The sequence below is a fragment of the Bolinopsis microptera genome, chromosome 7, assembly GCF_026151205.1.
Source record: "Bolinopsis microptera isolate Bmic1 chromosome 7, MBARI_Bmic_1.0, whole genome shotgun sequence".
Taxonomy (NCBI): domain Eukaryota; kingdom Metazoa; phylum Ctenophora; class Tentaculata; order Lobata; family Bolinopsidae; genus Bolinopsis; species Bolinopsis microptera.
In genome coordinates, this window is record NC_087078.1 from 3801068 (window position 1) to 3828877 (window position 27810).

General features: G+C 38.9%; 1 protein-coding gene across 3 annotated transcripts in view; it reads left to right on the forward strand.

Moving 5' to 3' along the window:
- The window catches only part of LOC134817815 (cyclic nucleotide-gated cation channel alpha-3-like), an 82613-nt gene that overhangs the window by 21635 nt on the left and 33168 nt on the right, over window positions 1-27810 (forward strand). For 2 of the 3 annotated variants that reach the window (XM_063827150.1, XM_063827151.1), the window contains exons 1-3: window positions 16959-18039; window positions 18494-18578; window positions 18966-19049. In XM_063827150.1, coding sequence (XP_063683220.1) covers window positions 17231-18039; window positions 18494-18578; window positions 18966-19049 — 978 coding nt within the window. In that variant the 5' untranslated portion in view covers window positions 16959-17230. Of the gene's footprint in view, window positions 1-16958; window positions 18040-18493; window positions 18579-18965; window positions 19050-27810 lie in introns of those variants that run through there. The other variant, XM_063827152.1, reaches the window with a different exon arrangement.

Here is a 27810-nt window from a genome sequence, read left to right on the forward strand (position 1 = left end):
ACATTTAAAATATTTTAAGGCCTTTCAGATTGAACTTTGTTGCAGAGCGTGAATATATCAATAAATTTGTAACGCCTGCGAGTTTGTTCTCCTTTAGTCCACGGAGCAAGGACCTGCTTGTTTTGATGCGCCCGATAAAGAGCTTGCAATTTATATGTCTCCAATTTTAATGGGAAAATGACAGGACCGTAAATAAAAGAGTTGTAAAGATGTAGTAAAGTAGTAAACTGTAGGAAGCCATTAAACAGATTTTTTAGATACTCCGACGGTTAGCATTTATTTGCATTTTGTTAAGATAATCAGAACTCGGATAATTTCATTAAAAATTAAGCTACATTTTAAAAAGTAAATTTCTTGTAAGTTTCAGTCAGGAAAAAGATTACTCTCGTATTGTAGTATTGTAGTATTGTAGTGTTGTAGTATTATGTTGTGTGTTTCACTGTTCAGCTCCTAATCTCAAACCAATCTCGGTACACTGTACCGGGCATTATTAACAGCCATATCCAAGAGACACAGTTTGGTGCCTCAAGTAACAGAGACACAGTCTGGTGCCTCAAGTAACAGAGACACAGTCTGGTCCCTCAAGTAACAGAGACACAGTCTGGTGCCTCAAGTAACAGAGACACAGTCCGGTCCCTCAAGTAACAGAGACACAGTCTGGTGCCTCAAGTAACAGAGACACAGTCTGGTGCCTCAAGTAACAGAGACACAGTCTGGTGCCTCAAGTAACAGAGACACAGTCCGGTGCCTCAAGTAACAGAGACACAGTCTGGTGCCTCAAGTAACAGAGACACAGTCTGGTGCCTCAAGTAACAGAGACACAGTCTGGTGCCTCAAGTAACAGAGACACAGTCCGGTGCCTCAAGTAACAGAGACACAGTCCGGTGCCTCAAGTAACAGAGACACAGTTTGGTGCCTCAAGTAACAGAGACACAGTCTGGTCCCTCAAGTAACAGAGACACAGTCTGGTGCCTCAAGTAACAGAGACACAGTCTGGTGCCTCAAATAACAGAGACACAGTCTGGTGCCTCAAATAACAGAGACACAGTCCGGTGCCTCAAGTAACAGAGACACAGTCCGGTGCCTCAAGTAACTGAGACACAGTCCGGTGCCTCAAGTAACAGAGACACAGTTCGGTGCCTCAAGTAACAGAGACACAGTCTGGTGCCTCAAATAACAGAGACACAGTCTGGTGCCTCAAATAACAGAGACACAGTCCGGTGCCTCAAGTAACAGAGACACAGTCCGGTGCCTCAAGTAACAGAGACACAGTCCGGTGCCTCAAGTAACAGAGACACAGTCTGGTGCCTCAAGTAACAGAGACGCAGTCTGGTGCCTCAAGTAACAGAGACACAGTCTGGTGCCTCAAGTAACAGAGACGCAGTCTGGTGCCTCAAGTAACAGAGACACAGTCCGGTGCCTCAAGTAACAGAGACACAGTTCGGTGCCTCAAGTAACAGAGACACAGTCTGGTGCCTCAAGTAACAGAGACACAGTCTGGTGCCTCAAATAACAGAGACACAGTCCGGTGCCTCAAGTAACAGAGACACAGTCCGGTGCCTCAAGTAACAGAGACACAGTCCGGTGCCTCAAGTAACAGAGACACAGTCCGGTGCCTCAAGTAACAGAAACACAGTCCGGTGCCTCAAGTAACAGAAACACAGTCCGGTGCCTCAAGTAACAGAGACGCAGTCCGGTGCCTCAAGTAACATAGACACAGTCTGGTGCCTCAAGTAACAGAGACGCAGTCTGGTGCCTCAAGTAACAGAGACACAGTCTGGTGCCTCAAATAACAGAGACACAGTCCGGTGCCTCAAGTAACAGAGACACAGCCTGGTGCCTCAAGTAACAGAGACACAGTCTGGTGCCTCAAGTAACAGAGACACAGTCTGGTGCCTCAAGTAACAGAGACACAGTCTGGTGCCTCAAGTAACAGAGACACAGTCCGGTGCCTCAAGTAACAGAGACACAGTCCGGTGCCTCAAGTAACATAGACACAGTTCGGTGCCTCAAGTAACAGAGACACAGTCTGGTGCCTCAAGTAACAGAGACACAGTCTGGTGCCTCAAGTAACAGAGACACAGTCCGGTGCCTCAAGTAACAGAGACATAGTCTGGTGCCTCAAGTAACATAGACACAGTTCGGTGCCTCAAGTAACAGAGACACAGTCCGGTGCCTCAAGTAACAGAGACATAGTCCGGTGCCTCAAGTAACAGAAACACAGTCCGGTGCCTCAAGTAACAGAGACACAGTCTGGTGCCTCAAGTAACAGAAACACAGTCTGGTGACTCAAGTAACAGAGACATAGTCCGGTGCCTCAAGTAACAGAAACACAGTCCGGTGCCTCAAGTAACAGAGACACAGTCCGGTGCCTCAAGTAACATAGACACAGTCTGGTGACTCAAGTAACAGAGACGCAGTCCGGTGCCTCAAGTAAGAGAGACACAGTCCGGTGCCTCAAGTAACAGAGACACAGTCTGGTGCCTCAAGTAACAGAGACACAGTCCGGTGCCTCAAGTAACAGAGACGCAGTTTGGTGCCTCAAGTAACAGAGACACAGTCTGGTGCCTCAAGTAACAGAGACACAGCCTGGTGCCTCAAGTAACAGAGACACAGTCCGGTGCCTCAAGTAACAGAGACATAGTCTGGTGCCTCAAGTAACAGAGACACAGTCCGGTGCCTCAAGTAACAGAGACACAGTCTGGTGCCTCAAGTAACAGAGACACAGCCTGGTGCCTCAAGTAACAGAGACACAGTCCGGTGCCTCAAGTAACAGAGACATAGTCTGGTGCCTCAAGTAACAGAGACACAGTTCGGTGCCTCAAGTAACAGAGACACAGTCCGGTGCCTCAAGTAACAGAGACACAGTCCGGTGCCTCAAGTAACAGAGACACAGTCCGGTGCCTCAAATAACATAGACACAGTCTGGTGCCTCAAGTAACAGAGACACAGTCTGGTGCCTCAAGTAACAGAGACACAGTCCGGTGCCTCAAGTAACAGAGACACAGTCCGGTGCCTCAAGTAACAGAGACACAGTCCGGTGCCTCAAGTAACAGAGACACAGTCCGGTGCCTCAAGTAACAGAGACACAGTCTGGTGCCTCAAGTAACAGAGACACAGTCCGGTGCCTCAAGTAACAGAGACACAGTCCGGTGCCTCAAGTAACAGAGACACAGTCTGGTGCCTCAAGTAACAGAGACACAGTCCGGTGCCTCAAGTAACAGAGACACAGTCCGGTGCCTCAAGTAACAGAGACACAGTCTGGTGCCTCAAGTAACAGAGACACAGTCTGGTGCCTCAAGTAACAGAGACACAGTCCGGTGCCTCAAGTAACAGAGACACAGTCCGGTGCCTCAAGTAACAGAGACACAGTCCGGTGCCTCAAGTAACAGAGACACAGTCTGGTGCCTCAAGTAACAGAGACACAGTCTGGTGCCTCAAGTAACAGAGACACAGTCCGGTGCCTCAAGTAACAGAGACACAGTCCGGTGCCTCAAGTAACAGAGACACAGTCTGGTGCCTCAAGTAACTGAGACGCAGTCTGGTGCCTCAAGTAACAGAGACACAGTCTGGTGCCTCAAGTAAGAGCTCACTAAGTTCCTGGATGATTTACCAGGTTGTTAAGAGCAGGTGGTATAGTTAACAGTTGCTTATGTGAGAGGTAATAGTGGTCTGTGAGTTGTACATGGTTAGGATATGTGATGTTAACCCCACAGAATAGTTCACAGTCAAACACACACACACACACATTAACAAAGGTGGGAGCTAATGTTCTGGCTCATTTAATGCTCTGAGCTTTGTTACTGTTTTTAGATATGATGCACCAAATGTCTGCTATTTGAGTTGTTATTGTTTACATGGTCTCGTCTAACTGTTAAATAGTGATGTAACCATGGTGATGTAACCATAGTAACCATTAGTTAGAATGCGACTTCAAAGATTTATAGGCTTACTAAACCGGCTCTACTAGACTAGAAAAGATTCCCTACTTCCACAGTATCCTAGTACTATAGTATCAGATGTTAAAAGTGCGAACCGTTTCTATTATCTTTAAAACTACCAATTATATGTCTGCCTTGTTCTGTCTAACTATACTGTCGAGGAAGAAATAAACAAGATATTTAAAATGTGTGACGAATCGCCGGTCTCTCTTTTTAACTTTCTAAGTATCTATTTGATCCATGTTTGTATCAACACTGAAGCGAAAACAATTAGCATAAGCTAAACATGAAAGCTAAGGTGAGGCCTTTATGCCAGACACTTCTACATGTCAGTTAGTAGTGAGTAGTGAGTAGTTCAGATTGTCTGGAATATTTCTCACATGCCAAAAATATTCCCAATTTGCATTAACAATTCCAGCGCAGACAGCGGGGTAATAAAACATTCAATACTTTGAAGTCTCTGAAATTTGGATAATAGTAAGTTTGCCTGACGTCACTTCGTGGGTTGCACGTGTGCCCACACTTGTGCGAGGCAGGCGCCTCAACGAGGCAGTCACAGTCAACGTGGGGGCAAGAATAGATTTGGTTACTAAAAATTTGGTTCAGTTACCAAGAGTCCGAAATTTTGCAAATTTTTAGTAAATTTTACTTGATCGAATTTTATCCATTATTTAAATTCTAAATTTTTTTAATGATATCAATAAACGTTTTCCCCATGATCTAAAAAATAAAGCTAATTTAGTACAATTTAAAAATTCGAACTTGTTCAAATAAAAAGTTAAATAAATAAAATAAAAGTTAAATCGTACAGAAATAAAGCAAGCAGATAAGAGAAATAATTTTAGTTACTGGGCGGCGCTCAGCCTGTCATTCCGCCGAATCTCTATTGTTTGTGAACATAATAGCCTGGGGTCCCCAGGTAATAATCACTGAATCATAATTTTAAAGGATTCACCGTATACCTTAATTAAGTCGCAATTTTTGATAAACTAAGTATTTTGTGTTCAAGGTAAGGGAAATTTATATACTTCAAACCGATCTGAATATTTAAAAGCATAATTTTCCAAAACAATTGTAAATCTGGTATTACATATCAATCATCATGTAACTCACTAACTGCAACGACAAAGAAAGGTGCCTGAATAAAACCAGGTTACCTCTAATTAATAGAAACATAATCACCTGTTAAGTGTTAATATCATACTTTGAATGAGACTGTCAGAGTTGTGGTACCTACGGAAAGCGGCCTTACCTCTAATTACCGTAGCACCACACATAATAACTTTCCCTTCCGAACATTAACTGTGCTGAAGAGGAGTTTACGAGTTCTGATTGTAGTATTTATCTAATTTGTAGCGACATTCTCGTATCTGATGGAGTAAAATTACCCATACAGGCGTACTGCATATGTTTTAATTATGTATCTACTGTATCTTTCCGCTGTTAAAATTACCATGGTTTGCCAATTTTCTAGCTATTTGTCTTGATATAGCGGGATCACCTTGTTAGCTGTCTTGAGTGTCTGTCTTGATAGTTGATATAGCTATATAATCGGGGTGCCCTTTTTTCTTTCATTCTTGAATTTTCCATCAACCATGACTTAGATTTCAACTCAGACGCTTTCCCAAGTTCTTAAAGCTTAAACTCAGAAGCTTTATCATAATAATTAATTATGATTAATACATACAGCAAATATAGCCGGTCTCGTCAAGGTAAAAGGTTAACATTATCTATCTCATTAATCATATCTCGGTCTAGGTATTGAATTAATATTATTCAGTCTTCATTGTTATAGAAAGGCACCAGCAACATCCTGTATATTCTCATATTGTACGTATGTAAAGCTCATGACTAGCGACCACAGCATTGCTCAAACCGCAGGTATCAGCTTTTGAGGCATGAATTTTAGGGTGTAACAAAGTTATTCAGTAAATAAACTGATCGTTAGAGGGTATTGTCAGTAGTTCTTGATGGCTTGCCACTAATCCAGTTTGTGGTTCAATATCTTTGATCTGTGTGTGTGTGTGTTCAACTCTGCCGTTTTCTCAAAAGTTTTCTTACAAATTCAAACTTCGATGTCTTCAAACACTTAGTCACATTTTTCCAATTTAAAAGATTGTCTTTAAGCACATTTGTCAGAATACAGCAGAGCTGTAAAACACAGAGTTTGTTTCACAGGGCAGATCTTTTCTAGAATTCTACGATGCAAGGAGAATAACGATCAATAAAGATTCAATTGAATTTAGTTTTCTTTTTCTCCCATCTGTTGCGGTTTGAACACACACAGGTGTAACATCGTTACATAATCTGGTCTCATGCCCAAGATATATATTTAAAAATGCAGTAAAAAATGTGAGTTCGACGAGCCGGTAGCAGACAAGTTAGGGGAAGTTTATTAATTAACATTGTAGGGCTCTTAGGTTAAAGTGCGACAATAAGATGCCTTGTAATGAGATACAGTTCCTAACTTTCAGCAGTGCAGATTTGTTAATGTTTCAGACGGCCAGTTATCGGTTTATTATCCTCCGAATAAGCTGCCATTTTGATTTTATTTTGTACAGAGCTAAAACCCGACCAGATTGAGCAACTATACATCTATTTAACCGACCGCTGTCAAGAGTTTATAATTATCCATGGTTCCAGCCGACCTCTAATTAATCAACATTTTGAAATTTTCTTGAAAGAATTTGGAATATTGATAATTGATATCGAAATTCCGTTTGGTAACATTTTTTCATGAAATCTAAAATAATTGCCATCATTCCCAAATGATAAATTAGGAATGATCAAAGCAAAAGGTATCCTACGTGTTTAATAACCCTATTCTCTATCAATTTACAAATTATGCAAATATATAAGTACAATATATAGATACTATATAGATGTTTGTGAAACATATTAGCTTTAACTTGTAACAGACCTTTTATTTTCTTTTATTTTAGCCAACTTACCTCCGCATGTACCCAGCGACTTTATACCGCCTGGAGCTGGGTTCTTACACTAAGCCTTTCCCTCCTTTTCGTAGCACCCTCCCTCCTACTCTCCTAGGCTGGCTTAGGTAATATTATGTGGAGGATCCTTAACAAATGGCTTGATATGATTACGGACATGTCTTTGAGTCTGTCCTCTCAAAGTTTCACCTAACAAAGTTTCATTACTTAGTGGAACACAGGAAGAGAATCACACAAATGTCCTTGAATTGCAAAACAACAACAGCAGTGTAGTAGTAGTGGGTAGCAGTGTATGGTAATTAAGTGGTGGTTTGATGGGTGTCCAAATTAGGAATTAACTTCTAATTAAGGCTTGTTTTTTGTGATAACCAGGTCTTTGGCCCCGCGTTTCGTCCTTTTCAGCACTTCTAGTAAGTTTAACTGTCTGCTTACCCTGTAAGTAAGTGCTGTATAATTTCTCTTTAACAAATAGAAATAATAAGGTCTCCTAATAACATTTAGAGGAATTGACAGTTTCATGTATTTATTGAAATGAGCATAATAAAGCGGGCCACGTCATAGAGGTACCAGGTTGGTCAAGGTTTGAAACGGGCACTTGTAAAACAGACTTTTCTTTTGGGCATTTGTAACTCGCTTTCAGTTGTTCATTACATTCTTCTTCTTCTTCTTCGTAGGGGGCGGTGGTCATTATCACTAATGGAAAGATCGTGACCACTGTAAGATAGAGCTTTGGAGCCCTGTGCTTACCCCGGTAAAAATTAAATTTAATTGGTTCATTACATTAGGGTTCATAGTAGAAAGGGACAAGCAATGCACAGAATTACGACCTTGAGATCTTCCCTCTATAAAGATCAAAGATGTAGTTATTACACCGACTTTCGATATCATATCACTGTGATGCATCTCTTACAGCGTACACATGTGTAGTTGATAGCACTAGTAGTGACTAGTAGTACTACTGTAGTGGTAGTTATATGATTAAAGGTCCGACCTGGCGAGTCTGGAGTCCTACTGTTTGCTTATTACCAGTCTAGTGTCACACTGTGTCAGTCGCACTTGTATTTATTTATTTTGTATGCTTTTCTTTTTACTCTGAAGGCACTAAACATCAGGACTAGGTTACCGATGTGGTTTTATCAAGGTGGTTGTATAAAGGCCGCGTGCGTGGTGGCGGTGTTTACTTTTTTCTGATATTTGACATTGAGTTGCTATGGTTACATTTTAGGTTCATATCTTTAACGTGATTTCATGGTTCGAGTTACTCATGTATTAGATATATTTCAGATCAAAAATATATCTGTTAGACTTTAGTTTAGTTCTTACGACTTCATATTTCTTTTTTGGTGTTTCTTGGTGTTTGGTCAGTCTATCTGCTATAATGTTTTGTAATCACTTAACAAGAATCACTAAAACCGCTCCACCAAGACCGGAACAATGAAGCGAGGGTCGGTGATAAAACAGAACAGCATCAGCTCAGGGTCAGATACTCACCTCAGTGAGACAGCTCCCCTGGTTCGTAGCTACAGAGTGTCCGATGTAACTGCAGTCCGGTTATCAGACCTCATCCTGCCCCTCAATCACCCTTTAGAGGAGATAGAGATACCAGATCAGGAGTACCTGGGCTCCACTGAGTCTATCATCAGGAAGAAAGTGCAGTTTACCGCAGAAACCAGCCCAGTTTGTACGAGAAAGAAAAAGAGGAAGCTGTCCTCAAGAAAGTCTATTCATGAAATTAGATTCGCGCCTTCGAGTCAGATTGAGGAAACAGAAAATGGCACTGATACTATTTTTGACCCATCTGAAGGAGCGATGGATCAGATAAAAGTGCCGGCGGTGAAATTTGAACCACATTCCCCCAAAATGTCAGCTGCAAAGAAGAGGTGGATTAAACTAGCGCTGTAAGTAAACAATCGTAGATTTACATAATTGACTCTATACATACTCAGTTAACTAGGTTATATCATCTACTTGTTATTAATAAATAATTGTAATTACCATAATTCTCTAAATCTCGCCAAAGTTTTTCCAATTCCCACTGAGTAGCAGTAGTACTACTAACTACTTCTTCAGTAGCTAGTAATTATGGAGGAGTTGTAGTGGCTGTGAAATCGGTAATGAAGCGCCACCCTAAATTAACTTAGTCAAGGAAAACTTAAGAGGTTTTATAATCATCATGGGATCAAGTTGATGTTATTAGCCCTGCGTCTCACCCACACAGAGACTATACAAGTCACTTGTTTTTACGAGTTGTGTGATTTGATCAGGTGGAAATCTGCAATTTAGCCCTGTCACAATGCCTAAAAGTAAGACATACGTGAAATTTTGGGATAATAGTATGTAGTAAACCAATATAAATTGGCAAACTTTCCGCTAGCTTATGTGAAAAATTGGCGAAAATAAATTTGCTATTAATTTATAAACACACAAAACAGTGGAACATCTCACCAATTGCCTCATTGAAATATGGACACTTTTACACGGTATGTCTAGGACAAGGAGACATAACTTTGTGGCTAGTCTCACGTCAAATAGTAACGTTGTCATGGTAACCCGGGTTGTCTCATGGTTTCCTGACAGCTGGTGAGAGCATTTACCGCATCGCTTAAAATAATTCAAATAGTTGTTTTTTGAGGGAGTTTGTAATTTGTAAGTTTGCAGATTATTTTGTGAGCTAGCTATTTTCTGTCACTTGTAGTTGATCCGTATCAACGTTGCAGAAGCAAATAAACAAGTTCCTGTCTAGTGTCTACTTTTTAAGAAGTCCTATTGTCACTGAGTAGAAGTACACTATACTACCTGAAGTGGCGTTGATGGAGTTACCTCCTCACGGGTCCTTATCAGAGCTGGTGATTACAAGACAGGACTTCCAGCAACAGAGCCTCGTCACAGTTGAGGATATTTGTGTAGCTTTTGAGGGGGATTTGGAGAGAAGAAATGTAGAGAGGAGGCAACTGTGTTATGAGAACAAACATGCTCAGACGGTGGAAGAGGAGGAGGAGGAGGAGGAGGAGGAGGAGGAGGAGGAGGAGGAGGAGGAGGAGGAGGAGGAGGGACAAAGGTCTGAGGACCTCTACAAGGAATGGAGGAGTTTGTAAGTAATGTAATTAACAGATAATTATCTGCTTATTATCTGCAGATTAATCAGTAGATATAACACAGACATGGTATTATATATTCCCAGTCCTCACGAAATAATGAACCATGTAGTTCATCAACCCTTCCGTTGAACTTCAACCCGTTTAAAGCAGATAACCCAATAACAAGGGACTGTAATGAGTACCCACCGTGTAAACACAGGACCTCCCCCCGTTATAAACCAGGGACTGTAACTTTACTTTCTCTCTCTCTCTCTCTCTCTCTCTCTCTCTCTATCTCTCTCTCTCTCTCTCTCTCTCTCTCTCTCTCTCTCTGCTATCCCCCGTTACAATCTCAAATTGGATTTAGGGCCGCTGTTCAGCAACCCTAATAGCAGAGCCTCATATTGACCGCTGTCCTTAGTCTTTACTGTGACCTGGTGAATCCGGGGGCAAAGTTACTGTTATCTTTATTGTTAATGGTTTTTTAAAGTGAAATTAAACTTTCCGATGTGCTCAGTCGGTCTTTCATCTTAAAGAGTGATTACAGTCATTCTGAAAGAATACTTTTTGTTTAACTTTAGATATTTGTTCATGGTATATTTTCGAATCTTCCTTCATTTCTTTGGGCATAGTAAGAGCGTGTGACATATTCGACTGAGTTGCGTTAAAAATTCTTTTGCATCCGATCGTACCAGCAAATTGTCGACTATTTTTAATTTCTGCTCTTAAATTTACAAAAATTCAGTTTAAAAAGTAAAATGATACAATAAAATACAAATCATTATTATATTTTGTGAAAAAATTCAATAAATAGCTAACATGCTGTTCGCCCTCATTATGTACGAACAACACTCTAGGATACATGTCAGTACCACAAACCGATATTTATTATCAGTATTTCTAAGACGGTTAAATAACGGTTAAAACACTAAACAGGTTACTTACAATATGTTACCGAGATACTCAATTGCGCAGATAAACTACTTCATTGATTATTCACATGCTGGGGAATGTGAGGACAGGAATAAAACTAGCTGATAATTATCATAATTAGATGGACATTTGAAATATTACAATAACGTTATTCAAATCTCTTGGATGAATAGATGTTTAAATTTTTACATTATTCAACTATGATTTAACGGTTGAATTTAATGGAAGATAAACGAATACTACAAGTTAGAATGTTAGAGATTGCATTTCTCGCTCCGTCTCCTTTTAAATATAGTTCTGCACTTTTATTTTAAAATATTTAAAAAAAACCGCTGCCATTGATAGTTGTAAGTTTCCCCAAAAACGGCGTCTATCATTGTTACCAATTTATCAAGTCAGGGAAAAGGAATTTAACTTTTGTCATGAAGTTATGTTTAATTAAAAAGCTGTTCAGTTGAATTCCAGTCTCATTATGCACATGATTAAAACAAACCAGTAACCGTCAACCGGCTACTCTATAATTACCTGACCACGTACGAACTATCAGAACATGTTTCATTTTGCTTGTAGTAATTATACTAAACAGAGAAACAGTCCGGTATCTACACTCTACAATATACACTATACAGTTTATTACATATGATACACGTTACACATTCGTTCTAGATTTATTTTAAATGACTGAGGAGTAGATAGTAATATATAACAATTAATAGTATACTTGTAGATATGAGGTTCCTAATTATCTGCATATAAATGAACTCTTGCTGCACGTGCTACAGTACTACAAATTCTAGCGTTTATCATTACTATCAGCTTATGCCTTGTTAGTTTAGGGATATTTTAAAACTTTAAGTCAACCTTTGGAATCGCAAGTTGCTGCAGCGTTGTTCATAAAAACAGTTCAGGTGTATCATTTTTGAAGCCTTCGTAATAATGTGCGATGCCCCTGTGAAACCTGATTATTTTCATCACCAAATATGGTTAGAATTCTTCTAATCATATGAATTAAGTCACAAGTGTATGATCTAGCCCTTTTCTGTATTTGTCTATATTAATGGATCAAAAACCCCAACACAAACTCCCTGTTTTGTTTCCTCTCTTGTTCGTTAACTAATTAATTACCTCATTATTCCAGTGAATCCAGTGAATCTTGACAGTTAGGACAGTGTGACATATTAACTCATTAACTAATCAACACTGTTGGCAGTCAACTGGCTTCTCCTGAATCCTTATGTAAAGAATTTAGTTACAAAACACTGCAGAAGTCAGAACATCTTCTTAGCTTGGCTAGTTAACATTGCTAAATAATGATGTATCTACTATCTAAACCAATCTTCAAATCTTGTGGGATGTACCGACATAGTAGTAGTAGTAGTTACTAGTTCCTATTACTAGTTCAGACGATAATATAAGTCCTTTAGTTTGAACAGTTTCCTAAGTACCAGATATTATCCCTCGCCCTAGACTGAAGAGAGTCGCCAGTGGAAGCTGCACCAGTACCATCGCCAGTACTACTGTGGAACCTGTTCAATGAGCTTCATGAAGTGTGAGGTTTCTCTAAAATAGCATCACGTACCGACACCAGTGTCCAGTACTACTTATTTCCATAAGTAGAAAAAAACTTAACCTGGTAACCTTGGTGCCTGCGCAATTCTAACTGCACAACAACATTTTTTGTGAACAAGCTGCTATGAACCCTATCTGCACAAACTTTTTTCAATGCGCGTTCATTACCTCTGTACTACCAGCATTAAGTCCTCATCAACCATGTATCTTTTAGACGTAGAGGTTTGATTCGATGACAAAAGAAGAATTCTGTGTTTAACCAGAGGCACCTGTTTATACATAGCATCAGCTGTTGTTCCTAGTTGTAGTAGAGGAGAAATATCTACTGCATAAACTGTCATTATGTCATTAAAGAGGATTACAATATACAGTGATAAGAGTGATAAGTGTATGTCTAAACACTACGGTTAGCAGTTTTGTATCCAGATAAGTAGAACCCTACATAACACGGCCCCTCCTCCCAACTAGCACACACTCAGTACCCAGTACCATCTGCAGTTACGTTATCTACAGTGCAGTTAGGCCATCTACAGACTGTCTGCATATTCTATCTGCACAATAGTCACCCCGTGACCCACACCCCTGCTTTAGTTTGTGTTATTCCGACGAAGAAGAATGAATTTTAGAAGGCACAATTGTTTGGCTTTTGCATTTTACTAGAAGTAGATCGGTCTTTTTATGTCGAATAATCCATTATTTTGTAATCCGTATGTATATTTATTACTTTGTATTATAAGATCCCCCGATCAATGATCAGTGGCCAGATAGGGTAACTTCAAAGGTGGTTTATTCCTCAGATGGTATTAATTATCACTACTACTACTATATAGTAATATACTACTAATGGTATTAATTATTCAACGTGAACATCTAGAACGGCAGTTAACCAGTGCCCTGAATATATCAAGCTATTTTCTGGTCACTTTGTTTAATGTTTATACAAATTTACATTCGGCTTTTATTCAATATCCGGAGTGACAGATGTGCCGTACACTGCATACAGTGGGGTGCCGTACAGTAGGGTACCGTACAGTGGGGTGCCGTACAGTAGGGTACCGTACAGTGGGGTGCCGTACAGTAGGGTACAGTACAGTGGGGTACCGTACAGTGGTGAGTGGGGTGCCGTACAGTGGGGTACCGTACAGTGGTGAGTGGGATGCCGTACAGTGGGGTGCCATATGTTAAATACCAATTAAAGCCTCTCCTCGTATCATACAAATCCTAATCTGTCGACAAAAGGAGTTCACACTCTCACAGTACGTCTAATCTCTATATCATGACACTGCATGTCCCTTTTATCACTCCTGCCTGTTAATTTACGTACTACTCTGAGATAAGAGCAGAGGTTAAGGTTTTGTGTCCGTCTCAGTCTCTAAGTCTAAGTCTCTAGATTAATAGAGTTTGATCCATTATATTGGGTATTCTAGGTTTTAATTTTTGTGTTTCGGTGACGTGTTTTTCTGAACTGTGACTGAAATGATATGAAGATCGGCAATATTGCTATTGATAAACTCACTTTTAATATCATGATTGATACAAAAATTGGATTGGCCAGGTAAAAAACTATCGCGTAATGTTTAAGTGCCGGTCATGTCCGAAGATTGGTGATTTTTTTCTTCAGTTCTTCATATCTAAAGCATAGGTAGTGATTCGCGTATCTTATCAAAATCAAATGGGTATCAGCTACGCAGTGCCGGCAGTCAATGTTTTATAATATTTGTGGTAGTGTCATTCTGTTGTTTAAAAGGGCCAAGTGGTGACCCTGATGGTACACGTGTACTATTAATCTCACGTACTTTCTGTAAATAACCCTAAGTGAGCAGTAGTAGTACTGCTCTGAGCGCTTTATTGCTACTAAACGTACTGAGCTTTTCCTTTTGTCAGCGAACTATTAGCTAAGAGTTCTATAAGAGTGTAGCTGATGTCAGGGATACAGGAACCAGCCCCAGATATCACCACCGAGCCCTCCGTCATGTTCGTTAACGATGCAGCAGCTCAGCAGTTCACCACCCCCTCCTGCTCCGCCTCCAGCCAGTTCACCACCCCCTCCTGTCCCGCTTCCAGCCAGTTCACCACCACCTCCTGTCCCGCCTCCAGCCAGTTCACCACCCCCTCCTGTCCCGCCTCCACCGTGGCTAGTCCCCGCTCTTCGGGTGTAGCCCCTCCTGAGCCTTGGGATCTAGACAAGATCTTCCTGTACCCGGGCAGATTGGGGCTCCACCAGGCCCCTCTGAGGAGGTCTAGTTCTTGTAACATTCCTCTGATAAAGCAGACTAGTGCTGTTCCAGAGATACTGAGGGATGATTATGTGGGCTATATCCGGGACTCTGGACCTAACGAGATGACGCTCAAAAGGTACAAACACTAACAGTTACTACCATACTTGCTTTTATTATCTTATCTTATATCTGCTTATCTTGTATCAGCTTATCTTATAGATAGCTTCGTTTATCTAATATAATGTAGGATATTACAGGGTTGCCTGCACAGTTTACTTTGTGTCAATTTAAACTTTTAAGACAGAATCGTTTCATTCGATTTCATATCTGCTTTTTAAGGTTGGTATCTTTCTATGTGATTTTGTTGTTGTTATCTGTAATCAAAATCTGTCGAATAAATGATTGATAGGTCAAATGAGGATGAATGATGTCGATTAGCGATGCGTGAAATTTAATTTTCATGCTGAATCTTATGTTAAACTGCTCAAGAACATCAAAGGCCACATTATGTGTTGTGACCAATTCACACTTGTGATCAAATGATCTCAGGTTTAAATTATAAGGTTTCCTGAAACACCTACTCCTGAGGTCCTCACAAAGTAAGGTCTGTAATTTAACAGTCTCTTCAGCTTGTTCGCGGTCTATATTCTATAATGCACCTCACAGAGTGCCGTGTTGAGGTGAACTCATTGGGCAGACTGATAATCACACAGCTGCTGGTAATCACACAGCTAGTAATCATCACACAGCTGCTGGTTATCACGCAGCCAAGCCCTTCTTTCCAGATCATTTCTACAGTACAATTAATGATCCCCGACCGTTACATCTTTAGAAGATGTGTCTCACATGATGGCTACAGTGTGTCAGCCACTTCATTTGAAGGCAACTTCAGGGAAGTGTTCGTTCGTGGTTTTATGAGAATGCTCGACTTGTACGTTTCTAGTGAAAGTACAGTACCTCGGAGGTAGGTTACAGAAAGGTTACAATAACATAAACCCGCCACGCAAAGGGTTTATATAACAGATCATCCCGCTAGCGCGGGATGATCTGATAAACACATACGAGTGCGCGCAGCGCACGAGTTTTGTGTTAATATGTAATCCCGAAGCGCCAGCTGAGGGATTACATTTATTTAGCCCTGAGCGTGAAGTGTTTATGGATTATAATTATCTCCGGCGATTTCGACAAAGGATTTATACTTTAGAAGAGATTGGAAAGCAGTTCATCAATCTGAATGTCAAACCGATCTGTCATAGTGGAGCAATAGCTTGAACGTTAGCAGGAACAAGAGCTGGAAGGAGAGCAAGCAAAACAATACTATTTTTAGGGCACGGACAAGGGTAGCTGGCTAGTCGCCAACTTCTCACGCCACGCGTTGGAGAAATTCCAAGAATTAGCTGCTTTGGCAACGTTCCCAGGAATTTGCGTGTAAAAGAAGTGGACGGTTACGATGTTTCATATCAGTATCACGTGGTGCGCTTTCGTGTCACGTGGTATAGACTCGGCGTATGCTATTGGTGGCACGTGGTACGCACGTGACGCGCCCACGTGATCGCGCGTCTAACTGTTCTACTATTATCGAGTTCTAATCAGCAGTATCATCGATTATTGTAAGTCGGAGAATTGAATGATAAACATCAGTTACGACTAAAAGTAAAAAGCGGGCCGGGTTTATACAAATTTCCGGGGCGGGATGATATCACCTTGAGATGTTTATCTAACAGCGGGCCGGGCTGAGTGATAATATGATCCCGCGTCGAAATCCCGGAGATATTTATAGAAAGGTTACCTAGCAGCAAGGTTTTAAATGTGGTTAACAGGAGGGACCCGGCCAAATCTCATTATAACACCCATTTATAGACCCTTAATTTTTGTTTAGCGTGAAAAATTCCTGTTAAATGTTAAATCATCATTTTATGTTATAAATAATAATAAAAACGTTCATCAGGCCCTAAATGAATATTACAGATCAAATATCATGAGGCATTGAAATTTGATCCCAAATATTTATCCTAAAGTAAAGGATCTCTTATAGAGAAGTTACAAACACAGACTAAATCTAATATCCATCACTCTAAACTAAAAACAAACATACTTAACAAGTTAACAGCTGCACACGTCACAAGCTCAGATGAACCACTACCGAAATGACATTATAGACCTACTTTGCTCATTTTAAATATGCGAATATTCCACATATTCCGCCAATCTAGAAACTGTGCCGTATTCTGTAATATTAACCATTGTAATCCTACGCCACCCGTGGACCGGTACATAGTGAGGTAGCCGAGTGGGGGTGGTGGGTGGCTCTGACTCTCTGACCCATATGTACCTATGCTCTCATATATTATATGTGGACTCAGGGCTTGTCATTACCCCTAGTTTCATTGCGCTCCTTATCGAATTTATCAGCTCTAACCATGGCAACCATCTCGTTAATCGTTTTCTCTCCTTTTTCCCTCACAATTGCAACTGTACCAACTCCTAGATAGCTATAATTGCTTTTCGTTTTGAATGTTCGGTCTCTTAGTTCTTCTTTTATGAGTGTGAGGGCGGGTGGAGTTAAACTTCCTCCACTTGCAACTAAGAAGAAGAGGAGGTCAAAGCAGCCTAAAAGTAGCGTTGTTCCACATGAAACGGAGTACGAGTTAACTCCGACTGATTCAGATTACATTGCTTTTGTTGGCAGTAAGCAGGAGGAAACCCCAATAGATGTACCCAGTCAGTTTGAAGACAGTTCAACTGTAATTCTAAACAATGTCGTCAACCCTGAGAGTGAGATTGAAAGAGAAAAGGAGGAGGAAATGCTGAGGAACAATATTGATTTAGAGGCCGGGGAGAAACACGATCTAGTCTCTAATGAGGGCACCAACCATAAAGTAGTGAATGTTCGGCCAACATCTGCGGCAGGGACGAATGTTCCTGAAGATGGAGAAGTCGGAGATAAACCAAAACAACAAGCTACGGTTATTAAAAACGAGCTTGCTGACCATAAAAGTATACAAGACCGTCCACCCTCTACTCGACCGCTCTCCGCGCCAGAAATATATTTACCAGATGAATACAAAGAAAAAAATATATCAAATACTGAGGAAGCTAAAGATGAAGAAGCTAAGGCTGACACTGAGGAAGCTAATTCTGAGGAAGCTAATCTTCGGCCAGGAGACCAGGTGTGGACAGACTCTGTTTATGACAGTGACGAACTGGATGATGCAGTGGTTGGGGGCACAGCTGGCGGTGAAGATGGGGAAGGTCAGGAATTGAAGGTACCCAGGAGTTTCCTCCGAAGATCAAGCGAGCAAGGAAAGAAATTTAAATTTGCAGTAACGAAAGTGTTGCTAGACAGAATGTGAGTTTACACTGTAAACTCAGTTTACACTTATGGTCGAGCCTTGTCTATCAAACAAATGAAGATAAATATATATTTCTTTCGATTAATAATTTTTACCGTTTATGATTTGATGTTGGCAACAAATTTACCGTCACTTCAGTCTTGATTTCAATTTAAATCGACTTTAAGACAACTTCTTCAAAATAATTGAGTTAAAAGTTAGAGTGCTAATCGTCCGTAATTATTCGAAATTGAAAAAAAGCAACATTTAACCAAATACTAATGCTCCCAGCAGACGAAAAGAGATAAAATCTTGGATTTACTGCCGCGTATTTACAACATATTCATTTAAACTATGCAATATCTTAACAAATAGTTTAAATGAATAACATACTAATCAACATCACAATACAATTCAGCTGTTATTCTGAAAACTTTATAAAAGCAAATAACTAATGCGTTATGTTTTCAGGGCGAACAAAACAGCGCTAGATCAGAAGTTAAAAGTGCACCCAACCTCAGAGGAAGGGAGCAATGGGAACCATCTCGGTCCAGATGTGAGTATGTTGTGTTATCAGTTACGTTACATTAACATTAACTAGTAAACAAACCTGGTTCCCAATCAGTTAACTATCAATAAAGCTGATCATTTGTATCACTAAAGATACAAAATTACAATTAAGTTACACTAAAACGCCTGGAATCTGTATTTAATGACTTCATTCTCCTAATTGGTCTCATTACTGCCATTTAAATTTTAGCTCTTCTTTTTCTAATAATCTTCTTTTGTTAATTGATAATATGAATCTGCGGACAAATTTGTGGTATCATAATTATTTAACACCTTAACAGTTGGTTCACTATTGTGTTCACTATTTAACAGTTGGTTCACTATGTTTGTGTTAGGTGTAATGAAATTGTTTAACTCTCCCTCACCGGGGCAGGGTAAGAATAACGTACAGAGCATGGCCAGTGTTGCACAGACCATCACATTCATCAGACGTATCAGCAAACGCACCGGCAAAAAGGTCAGTTATTACACGTTACTATTATGTTTTAAGAGTATTTTGAATAATTATTTATAAATATTTATATAAATATGATCAGTTGCCATTTCAGTGGGGCAGCGTGGCTTTTAGTTTTATTCTGCACAGCATTTCAACTTGGTGTCGCTGGTTTTTGTTACTAGGAACTTTATTGATTTGATCAAGATGACACTGCACGACATTTAATTTTTCCTACATTAAAATGTACGGTATCTAGTGTTATTTTGAGAAGATTAAGTTATTAAGTGTTTTATAATAATTTTGTCTTTGCCTTTTTGAGTTACACTTATGTTCACATTTCTTATAATTTGCTTCTATCACTCACAGTCAGCCGCTCTGACATGGTAATAACCTGCCTTCTTTTTGTCGGATGGTTAATCGTATGAGCGGGACAGAAATATCTCATTTCATTTCATATTGCTAATTGCATTGTCAGCCTTACTTTATGTTTTACAGTTGGGTTTAGCCAGCGTTTTGGAATCTTTAAATCTACTTTTGATGATAGGTTAGTGTCGGGTGGGAGATTTGGGTTAGGTTTAGGTCGAAAATCCGAACCATAACCTTACTTTTTTGCCCGCAAATCGTAGAGTCTCACGTCTAGTCTGTATCATTTTACGAAAAAGTGGTCGTCATAGAGCTTCTTTTCCTATTGTATCATGCTGAAAAACCACTAAGTTATTTAATAGTTTGAAATACCCACATACTAATAGGTTTAGTTTAAGATTATAACTTAATAGAGATAATTTGCGTTATGTACTTATAGAATATAGGTGGGACCGCATTCCCACAAGATGTACTACTAGTAGTTACTATAGTATTACTACTAGTTAGGCACTGTCAGTAATGTAATTCTAATTAGTACAATGATAGTAACTGAGTATGTTTGTATCGTTCTGACTTAGTTTGTGAGATGTTTCATATAAGCTGGCCTTTATAAATCACACAAATTCACTCTGGCTGAGAGTGGCTGAAACACTCGCTCGGCATACCAAAATACCAGTTTTAATTGTTTTCTCCTGCTGCATGCAGTTCTAGGTTGCGGTTCTAATCTTCGCATGATTACCGTAAGTATTTTGTAACTTAGTTTTTTAATAACTAATACCTAAGGTTGATAGACTAATATGTTTTTATATTAATGCTCAATTCCGATCGCTTCCTGTAATAAAGAATGCTAAAAATAATCAAGGCTGCAAATTCTTATCCCTTTTTTAAAGTGGATAACAATTGAACAATGATTTGTATTAGTATTTTATTCTGCTTCAGACGTAATAGTCATTGTCAGCATATTGCACGAATTGGAACATAGTTCAGTAAGCAAATAAAGCAAGTCAAGGGAAAATTAATTTTTCGCTTTACATAATTAAGATTCACCTAGTTGGCTTCCTCCAGGCAGAGAATTTTCTGATCAGGAATGGTATAATTATCTAAATTCCAATTATGGCTCCGGTATTCCTAACACTATTGTTATTCTTTACCAACTTTATAAAGGTGAAATTTTGGAATTATGATTCTGGAGCTGCTTGTTTCATTTGTTGAGCTCGCTAGTGGAGGAAAAACAGAATTTTCACCTATCAACATTCTGGAGCTGGTAAAGATTTTCTCCCAGGGTAGAAATTTGTAGAACGATGTTTCGTGGCAGATAATGAGGGTAAACATGGTGAATTTAAAGACAACTTTAACAGAGTTGTTTGGAAATAGTAATATCAGTAACAAAATATGGAATTCGCAAACATTACAACAAAAATGTATGCCAATCTGGATTCTGGGGCAGAGGAGGACATGTTTGAACAGCTACTATACATCGAAAAGATTGTTTCTGTATGAGAAACCACTACCCTCTAGCTGAAGACGATTTACACATGTATTTTTAAAGCTCCTGCTAAACAAACTTTTCGTATCACTTATATGTTTTAAATAATCCGCCTCCAAGCACTATCCTCTAATGTTTCTAGAAAAGCATAAATACCTTTTCACCTTTTGGAACAAAATCAGATAAAAATCATTAGAGCGTGCACTTTGGGAACATTTATAGAGTGTCCGTCCATACTTAACAAAGTAAACAAGTTTCAATTAAATGAGATGAATTACCTGAATTTTACCAGCTTAGTCGTCTGATCACAACTAATGAATCCTGTATTGTCGAGTTCTTTAATTACGCTATTAATTACAAAGCCTAAGTTAACACTTCGCCAACAGTGGCCATCATCTGTACGTTCATATTGCATAACGAGGAATTTAGTTAATGTTTAAATAATTACTCTTCGAACTTGCAGCTTTATTCAGTAATTGCATGTCATTACAATGTCGCGGAACGAAACTACCTCTGTGCTGCTTCACCGGTTACTGTCAGAGTTGTGGACATTTTAATTCGCTTCTCTTTTCTAACTCGTACTCGACACGGTTTGCTCGGTTTATCAGTTGTACGCTGGATGTGGACTGTGGAGAGTGACACATTCTCTCCCCCCCCCATCTCTCAAGAGGAGAGAATGATAAATCAAACATGTCACGAAGATGATCGGAATTCTAGTAAAGAATTAATAGAAATAATCTGATTTGTCATATTCAATATTCTATTTTTATTATTGCCTCGCACTAATCACAAGTTATGTATACTGTATAGGTGTTAAACTAAATATATCGGAGGCTTCAGTCTTCACGGTGAGCAATAATTCCATCAAGGTTCCATACAATTCACTGAACCCATTAGGGACGATAGGGTCTTTTACGACCCACCTTTTCTAGAGGCTATAGAGGACAAACAAAAATACTAAACGCTACGAATCTTTAGCACATATGCTCAAAATTTATTGGGCTACATTATTGACTTTCCATTCGAGACCCAATTAATCACTAACAATTAAATAATTAGGCTAATTAGTCGTCATAATTGGAAAATATTTTACTTATTTCACTTAACTTCTTGCCTTGATTGGGACATCAAAACGTTATGTGGGCTTATTTGTTTGAGAACAAAATAGTTGTGGGCAACGATTTCCTAGAGAGTAGTGAAAAGCCCGTGATAATCAGATCTTCACAAACAGAGCTAGACGCTGTTTACTAATTACTGCGGTCGCAAACGACCCACTCGTCAGGGTAGTAAACGACCCATCACGGTTTTTCGGCTATTACTTCTGAAACAAAGACGTTAGGATAAAATAAAAACTGTAGCATAAGTTAAAAACATATGGTCAATACTCTGTGACTCTAACTTTTTTAAGTAAAGAATTTGGTTCATTATAACGACCCACTCGGCTCACTTGCTTATTACTACATATTATGTCCATGTAACTTCTTGAATTCAGCCTACAACATGACATCATATGTGCAAAATCGCCTCTCAGCAAGTGATTATCATCATAAACTGCGAAAAATCTGTTAAATGGGTCATTAGCGACCACAAAATTTATTAATAAAATACGTTGTTGTCAAACTTTTACAAATATTATTATAAAAACATGCTATATCTTGGTCATTGCTCCTGTACGTTGATTTAACTTTTAAAATCAATCAACATAAGTCATGGCTGGTCTTCCCCTACTCCGCATCCCATGAGTTGGTTCCCAAAGTAGCAAGCGGTTTGCGACTTGTTCTGGGTGCCGGTGGATATGGCCTGCTAGTCGCATCCTGCGCTCTTTGATCTTCATGGTTGCTCTCGGTAGGTTGCCATAGACTTCTTTGTTGGTTTTGCGCTGCTTCTAGTCCACATTTAGTGCCATCCTTAGCATTCTAGTGTAGCATCCATCAATGCTTTTCTTCAATTGCTCTGTCAACGTCAACGTTTCAGAACCATATAGAAGTATTGACTACAGCAGTAGCAACAAATAGACGGATCTTTAGTCCTCTTCTAAGGTCAGACTTTGTGGTCCTAGTGGGTCGATAATGACCCATTTAACCGATTTTTCGCAGTTAATGATGATAATCACTTGCTGAGTGAGCCGAGTGCAGGTCGTTAATGACCCAAATTCTTTATTTAAAAAAGTTAGAGTCACACAGTATTGGCCATATGCTTTTAACTTATGCTACAGTTTTTATTTTATCCTAGCGTCTTTGTTTCAGAAGTAATAGCCGAAAAACCGTGATGGGTCGTTTGCGATGTCCATCGCTCATGTATCTTTTTTAGTAAACGAGATACAGATTAGCTTTTTTGGATATCTAATTTTTGCTGTAAAGTGACCTAGTATAGTGTGTTAAACGGCATCAAAACGGCATCAAAATCGGCAAACTTTAAAACTCGTCGTCCCTAATGGGTTAAACTTATTTCTAATCTACAATTTTAAAGGAATAAATCAGCAACCAATATAGTCATTAACCTTGGATTAGGATAGGTTTGATATTTGAAGAGAATCTGATTGCTGCCAATCTTAGCTGCACATACATCAGTGAGATCAGTTATTTGAGGGGTCCGGAGTCCGGACTCTATTTGATACTTGCACATTATCTCTTCTATTCACTATTCCAACTTAAACCCAAATTATACACCCTTTTTACGGTTATTACCGCGGACGAGGCTTGCATTTCGCAGGTTGCACAATAGCTGTTAAATTTGTTGGCAAAGACTCATCAATCTTAATTTTGTATTGGGCGTATCATAAGCCAAAAGAATGCGGTAACTTAATTATCGAATGCCATTTTTAAAGGCGATAACTCAAATTTGTAATGCAATGATAAAAAACCAATTTATATAAAACATTGTGTATCTCCTGTGTTGAGTATCTCTTTAACCTTCTACTAGAAATATAGCAGCCATATGCCCTAAGACAATTAATGAATTAATTAGGCTATAAAACAAATCTTCGTTTACAAATCATCCTTCTTTGTAAAGAAGTATACAATTATACAATTATACTATTATAAAATTCCAGTTTTTAGTTTTGAGTTTTGACCACGTGATAATTGCTGAGAAGTGAGGAATGGTTTTTTAATTAATGATATAAGTAGGCAATTTAAATATAGAAATGTTGGTATTAAGTGATAATCTTCCTTTTTACTTAAAATTCATTAGGAGTGTCTGTACTCGTGTCTGTAGTGCCTGTACTGGTGATTGTATTAGCTGGGCGTATGACTCAATCACTGGAACTTCTGGTCTTATACTGGAACAATTCGAGGATATTGAGCCTCAGTAACAGATTCTCTGTATTCAGTAACAGGTCACAACTAGGTCACATTGTCACATTGTCACAATATTTTTGTTTTACAGAACGTTCGTTTGATGTTTTTCAGTCAAGCAAAAATCTTTATTAGGCACCTTCTGTACTTCGTATTGAGTTGAAGTCTTATTGTGTTTTGGAGCTCGTTTCTGTTGAATTTTAGTATTTTCTTAACGTCTTCCACCTTATGGACCTTTGCAATTATATAGCGATCCTTATCTGGGAGATTTACCTTTTATTACTCATGATTAGGGCCGCTGAAAATTTAGTGATATAAAAGCAGTTGCACGAATATAATGATATTAAATACTAGACTAATGGAGACGAGGTGACGTTTATTTGTTTGACCACTGCTGCCCACTGATTGGTTAATCGTAGTCACATCGTTACTTACTAGTTAATTCTGTCCCTTAACCTGACTAGTTACCAGCCCTGTCTCAAACCTGGGTAACTGGTAATGCTTGTTCAGGGTAATATCACATGAGTTGTGAGGCCTGCCTACCTGCCTAATGTTACCACTAATCTGACAGTTGCCACTTGAATAATCAGACCTACACTGTGGACCGTGACATTCTCAATAGAAAGCACATCATAGTTGGATAATATAATACTCATTACTCAATCGTATTTTCAAAATATATTTCGACCGTTTCAAATATGCAAGTATATGAGATGTGCGATAAAACTTGATAAAGATGAAGCTGAATTGCGTACTTCATTTGTGCAGCTTGTGATGTACTGAGTAGGGAGGTCACATGACCAACGGATCTGACACGTGACCAACACGTGACCAGGAGACGAGAACATGGTTGGACACTTCTGGGAGCTGAACACTCAGGCCAGTGAGCGTCAGGTAATGATATTATAACAACATATACATCACATATTCAACTAATCGCAGCTCAGTTAGACACCTGCCCAATCAGCTCAGCTCTGAAAACGCAGGCCTTTTGACAGGAGTGTGAACAACTCCTCCTTTCATTTGACAGGATTCTGCTGATATACTGTCGTTTTTAGTCTTCTCGTCTTTTTTTATCAGGTTCTTCGGTCGTTTTTTGGTGTAGTCTCTTATCTATCTTCTCATCAAAGTAACAAAGTTGATTGTCGTACATTTTGTCCATCATCCAGTTCTACTTTGCTCTGCTCCTGATAAATCCTTAATGAACGGTAAAATACGCTGGACGAACGTGATTAAAGATAAGGAGATAGGATCTAACGGTCCTTTCTTCGTGCCCTACAAGAAAACCCTTATTCCGCTCCGTAAAATTCAACAGGTGAGAAAGAAGTAGATCATATTGTGATCTTTCTTATTCAAAAACTACTGTTCAACGGTTCGTTATATCTTGATATAAATTATAGGGAAACTCAAAATTGATCAATTATCCAATTATGATTTCGCAATTCGCATCGATTTTTTTACCCTGATATAAACAAGGTTCGAATGAAGGACTTTGTCAACAAAAGGAATAGTATCACTTTTCTTTATTTTAACTTGTAGGTTTGTAACCTACCAAGACGCGCGCCGAGTTGGACTCGTCGACAAATATTTTACGAGTCGACAAATATTTTACGAGTATCACCCGTTAATATTTTAACATGCTGTAAAGGCTGGTGCCTGTTTTAGTCGGCTGATTTTAGTTAGTTGATCTATAAAAAGAGGTATTATGTAAATATACTTTTACTTTTCATCACAAATACAATATACATCACATTATTTGTTACCACCGTACAATATTGATACTGATTATTATTTTTTGGTTATATATTATACATTTTACTCCACCTAATTAATATAATATTATTTTCATGCATGACATGTAAAACTCTCAGATTCGTAAAAAGTGTTCCGAAGCACGTGAACATATGTAATCACTGTGTAATTATAAGTAATTAATAAAACTCTGAGATGTTGAGATCGGGTAAGATTGAGTAGTGGTATTCGTGTATATTCCAAAATTATGCGGTAAAAACCTTGAAGATTCCATGGAGAAAAAGAGAAACAAAAATTGTAAGTTATCCAATCCATGACATGCAACCAATAATATTTAAGATTGATCTACTTACTTTTCTTAGGATTGTATTTCCAAATATTCCTGCCCAATCACCCCATTACGAACCAAATAATGCTGCATTTTATATTTCTCAATTTAAATTAAATCCCATTAATATATTATTTCTAATGTTTCCGAGGTTACACCACTCTTTGACCCCAATTTGGTATAATAAAATGCTGCTAAAATATAAATTCCTCGGAACTCCATGGAACTCCAATATCATTATTTGCTACATTTATTAAATAATTTTCAAATTTTACAGAGTACAGCAATAAATGAATATAAAATAGAATCGTTCAAAATATCGACCCCATAAAAAATAAGATGGGCACCAAAACACGGTAAACACGGTAAACACATAGTGAACTATATCCGCAATTACTTGGACCCAATACATCGAATTAATCTAAATCCAAAAATTTACGAAAAAATATTTAATAACAAACAAATCCATGGTGAATAACTGTGGATATAGTGCTAAAATTGGTATTTCAATACGTCAAATTTCAGATACATTATAAATGGTTTTTAATGGGAATGCAGTTAAATGGTGTGTGGGGGAAGTGTGATATGATGTTGGAAGTATACAAAGGAAGTTAGAGAAAAAAAATATGAATATATGGGGAGCAAAGAGATTAGGCTAGACTGTTCTTTCACTATCCAATAAACATTTCCATAGATGCTCAGTGACCTCAGATTTGAAACTACTAGTGGACACAATCTTATTCCGCAGAAAATTATATTCCGCAGAAATTATATTTTGTAAAAATGTGTTCTTGTCGTCAAGTGTTATGTTCAGATTAGTTTAGCTGCCAGATAAAGTCTGGATACGGCTTTTGTCAGGTTTTGTGTCGATAATATCGGAGATCTTAACCCACAGTGAACAATAAAGCGAACCGATAAACTCAAAACTCATGCTAAACCTTGCCAGAAAATGATATTTCAATTTGTACGATAAAACGGTGTAACTGAGGATTACTCTTTGTTCACTGCCACCTCGTGACACCTTGTGCGCGGCACCCGTCTACCACGAGCATAAGCTTTTAAGTGTGTCAAAACGCAAAGCTTTTCAACACAACAACTATCTATCTGCCAACGGGACATACTAATAGTTATTCATCGAGTGAAATAATCTAATCTAAGTTTGAAAGGTTTCTTCCTAGGAGAGGAGCTCATTAAATTCAATAGGCCTACTACTTACTAGACCTACTAAACCTACGGCAACTTATTCTTGTAACGTTTTGTTCGACCAGCTCTAGATTGATTAGCTCTGATAAAATTGAAAGTTATTTCGCTTGAATTATTACAATTATACAGAGATGGGGTAATACTTAAAAGCACTACGTTTCGTATCTGTAGTGGCAAAACGTACCCCCCTCCCGCCAAATGTTTTGCCGCCCCACTTAGAATAATTATCCTAATAAATGTCCGAAAAACATTGTTATAAAGGAAAAAAAAAGCCAGGCCTTTTTTGCAGGACCCCTACCGTTTTTTGCCCCTCCCCTGCCCTGCGCTGTGTGCTGTGTGCTGTGTGCTGTGTGT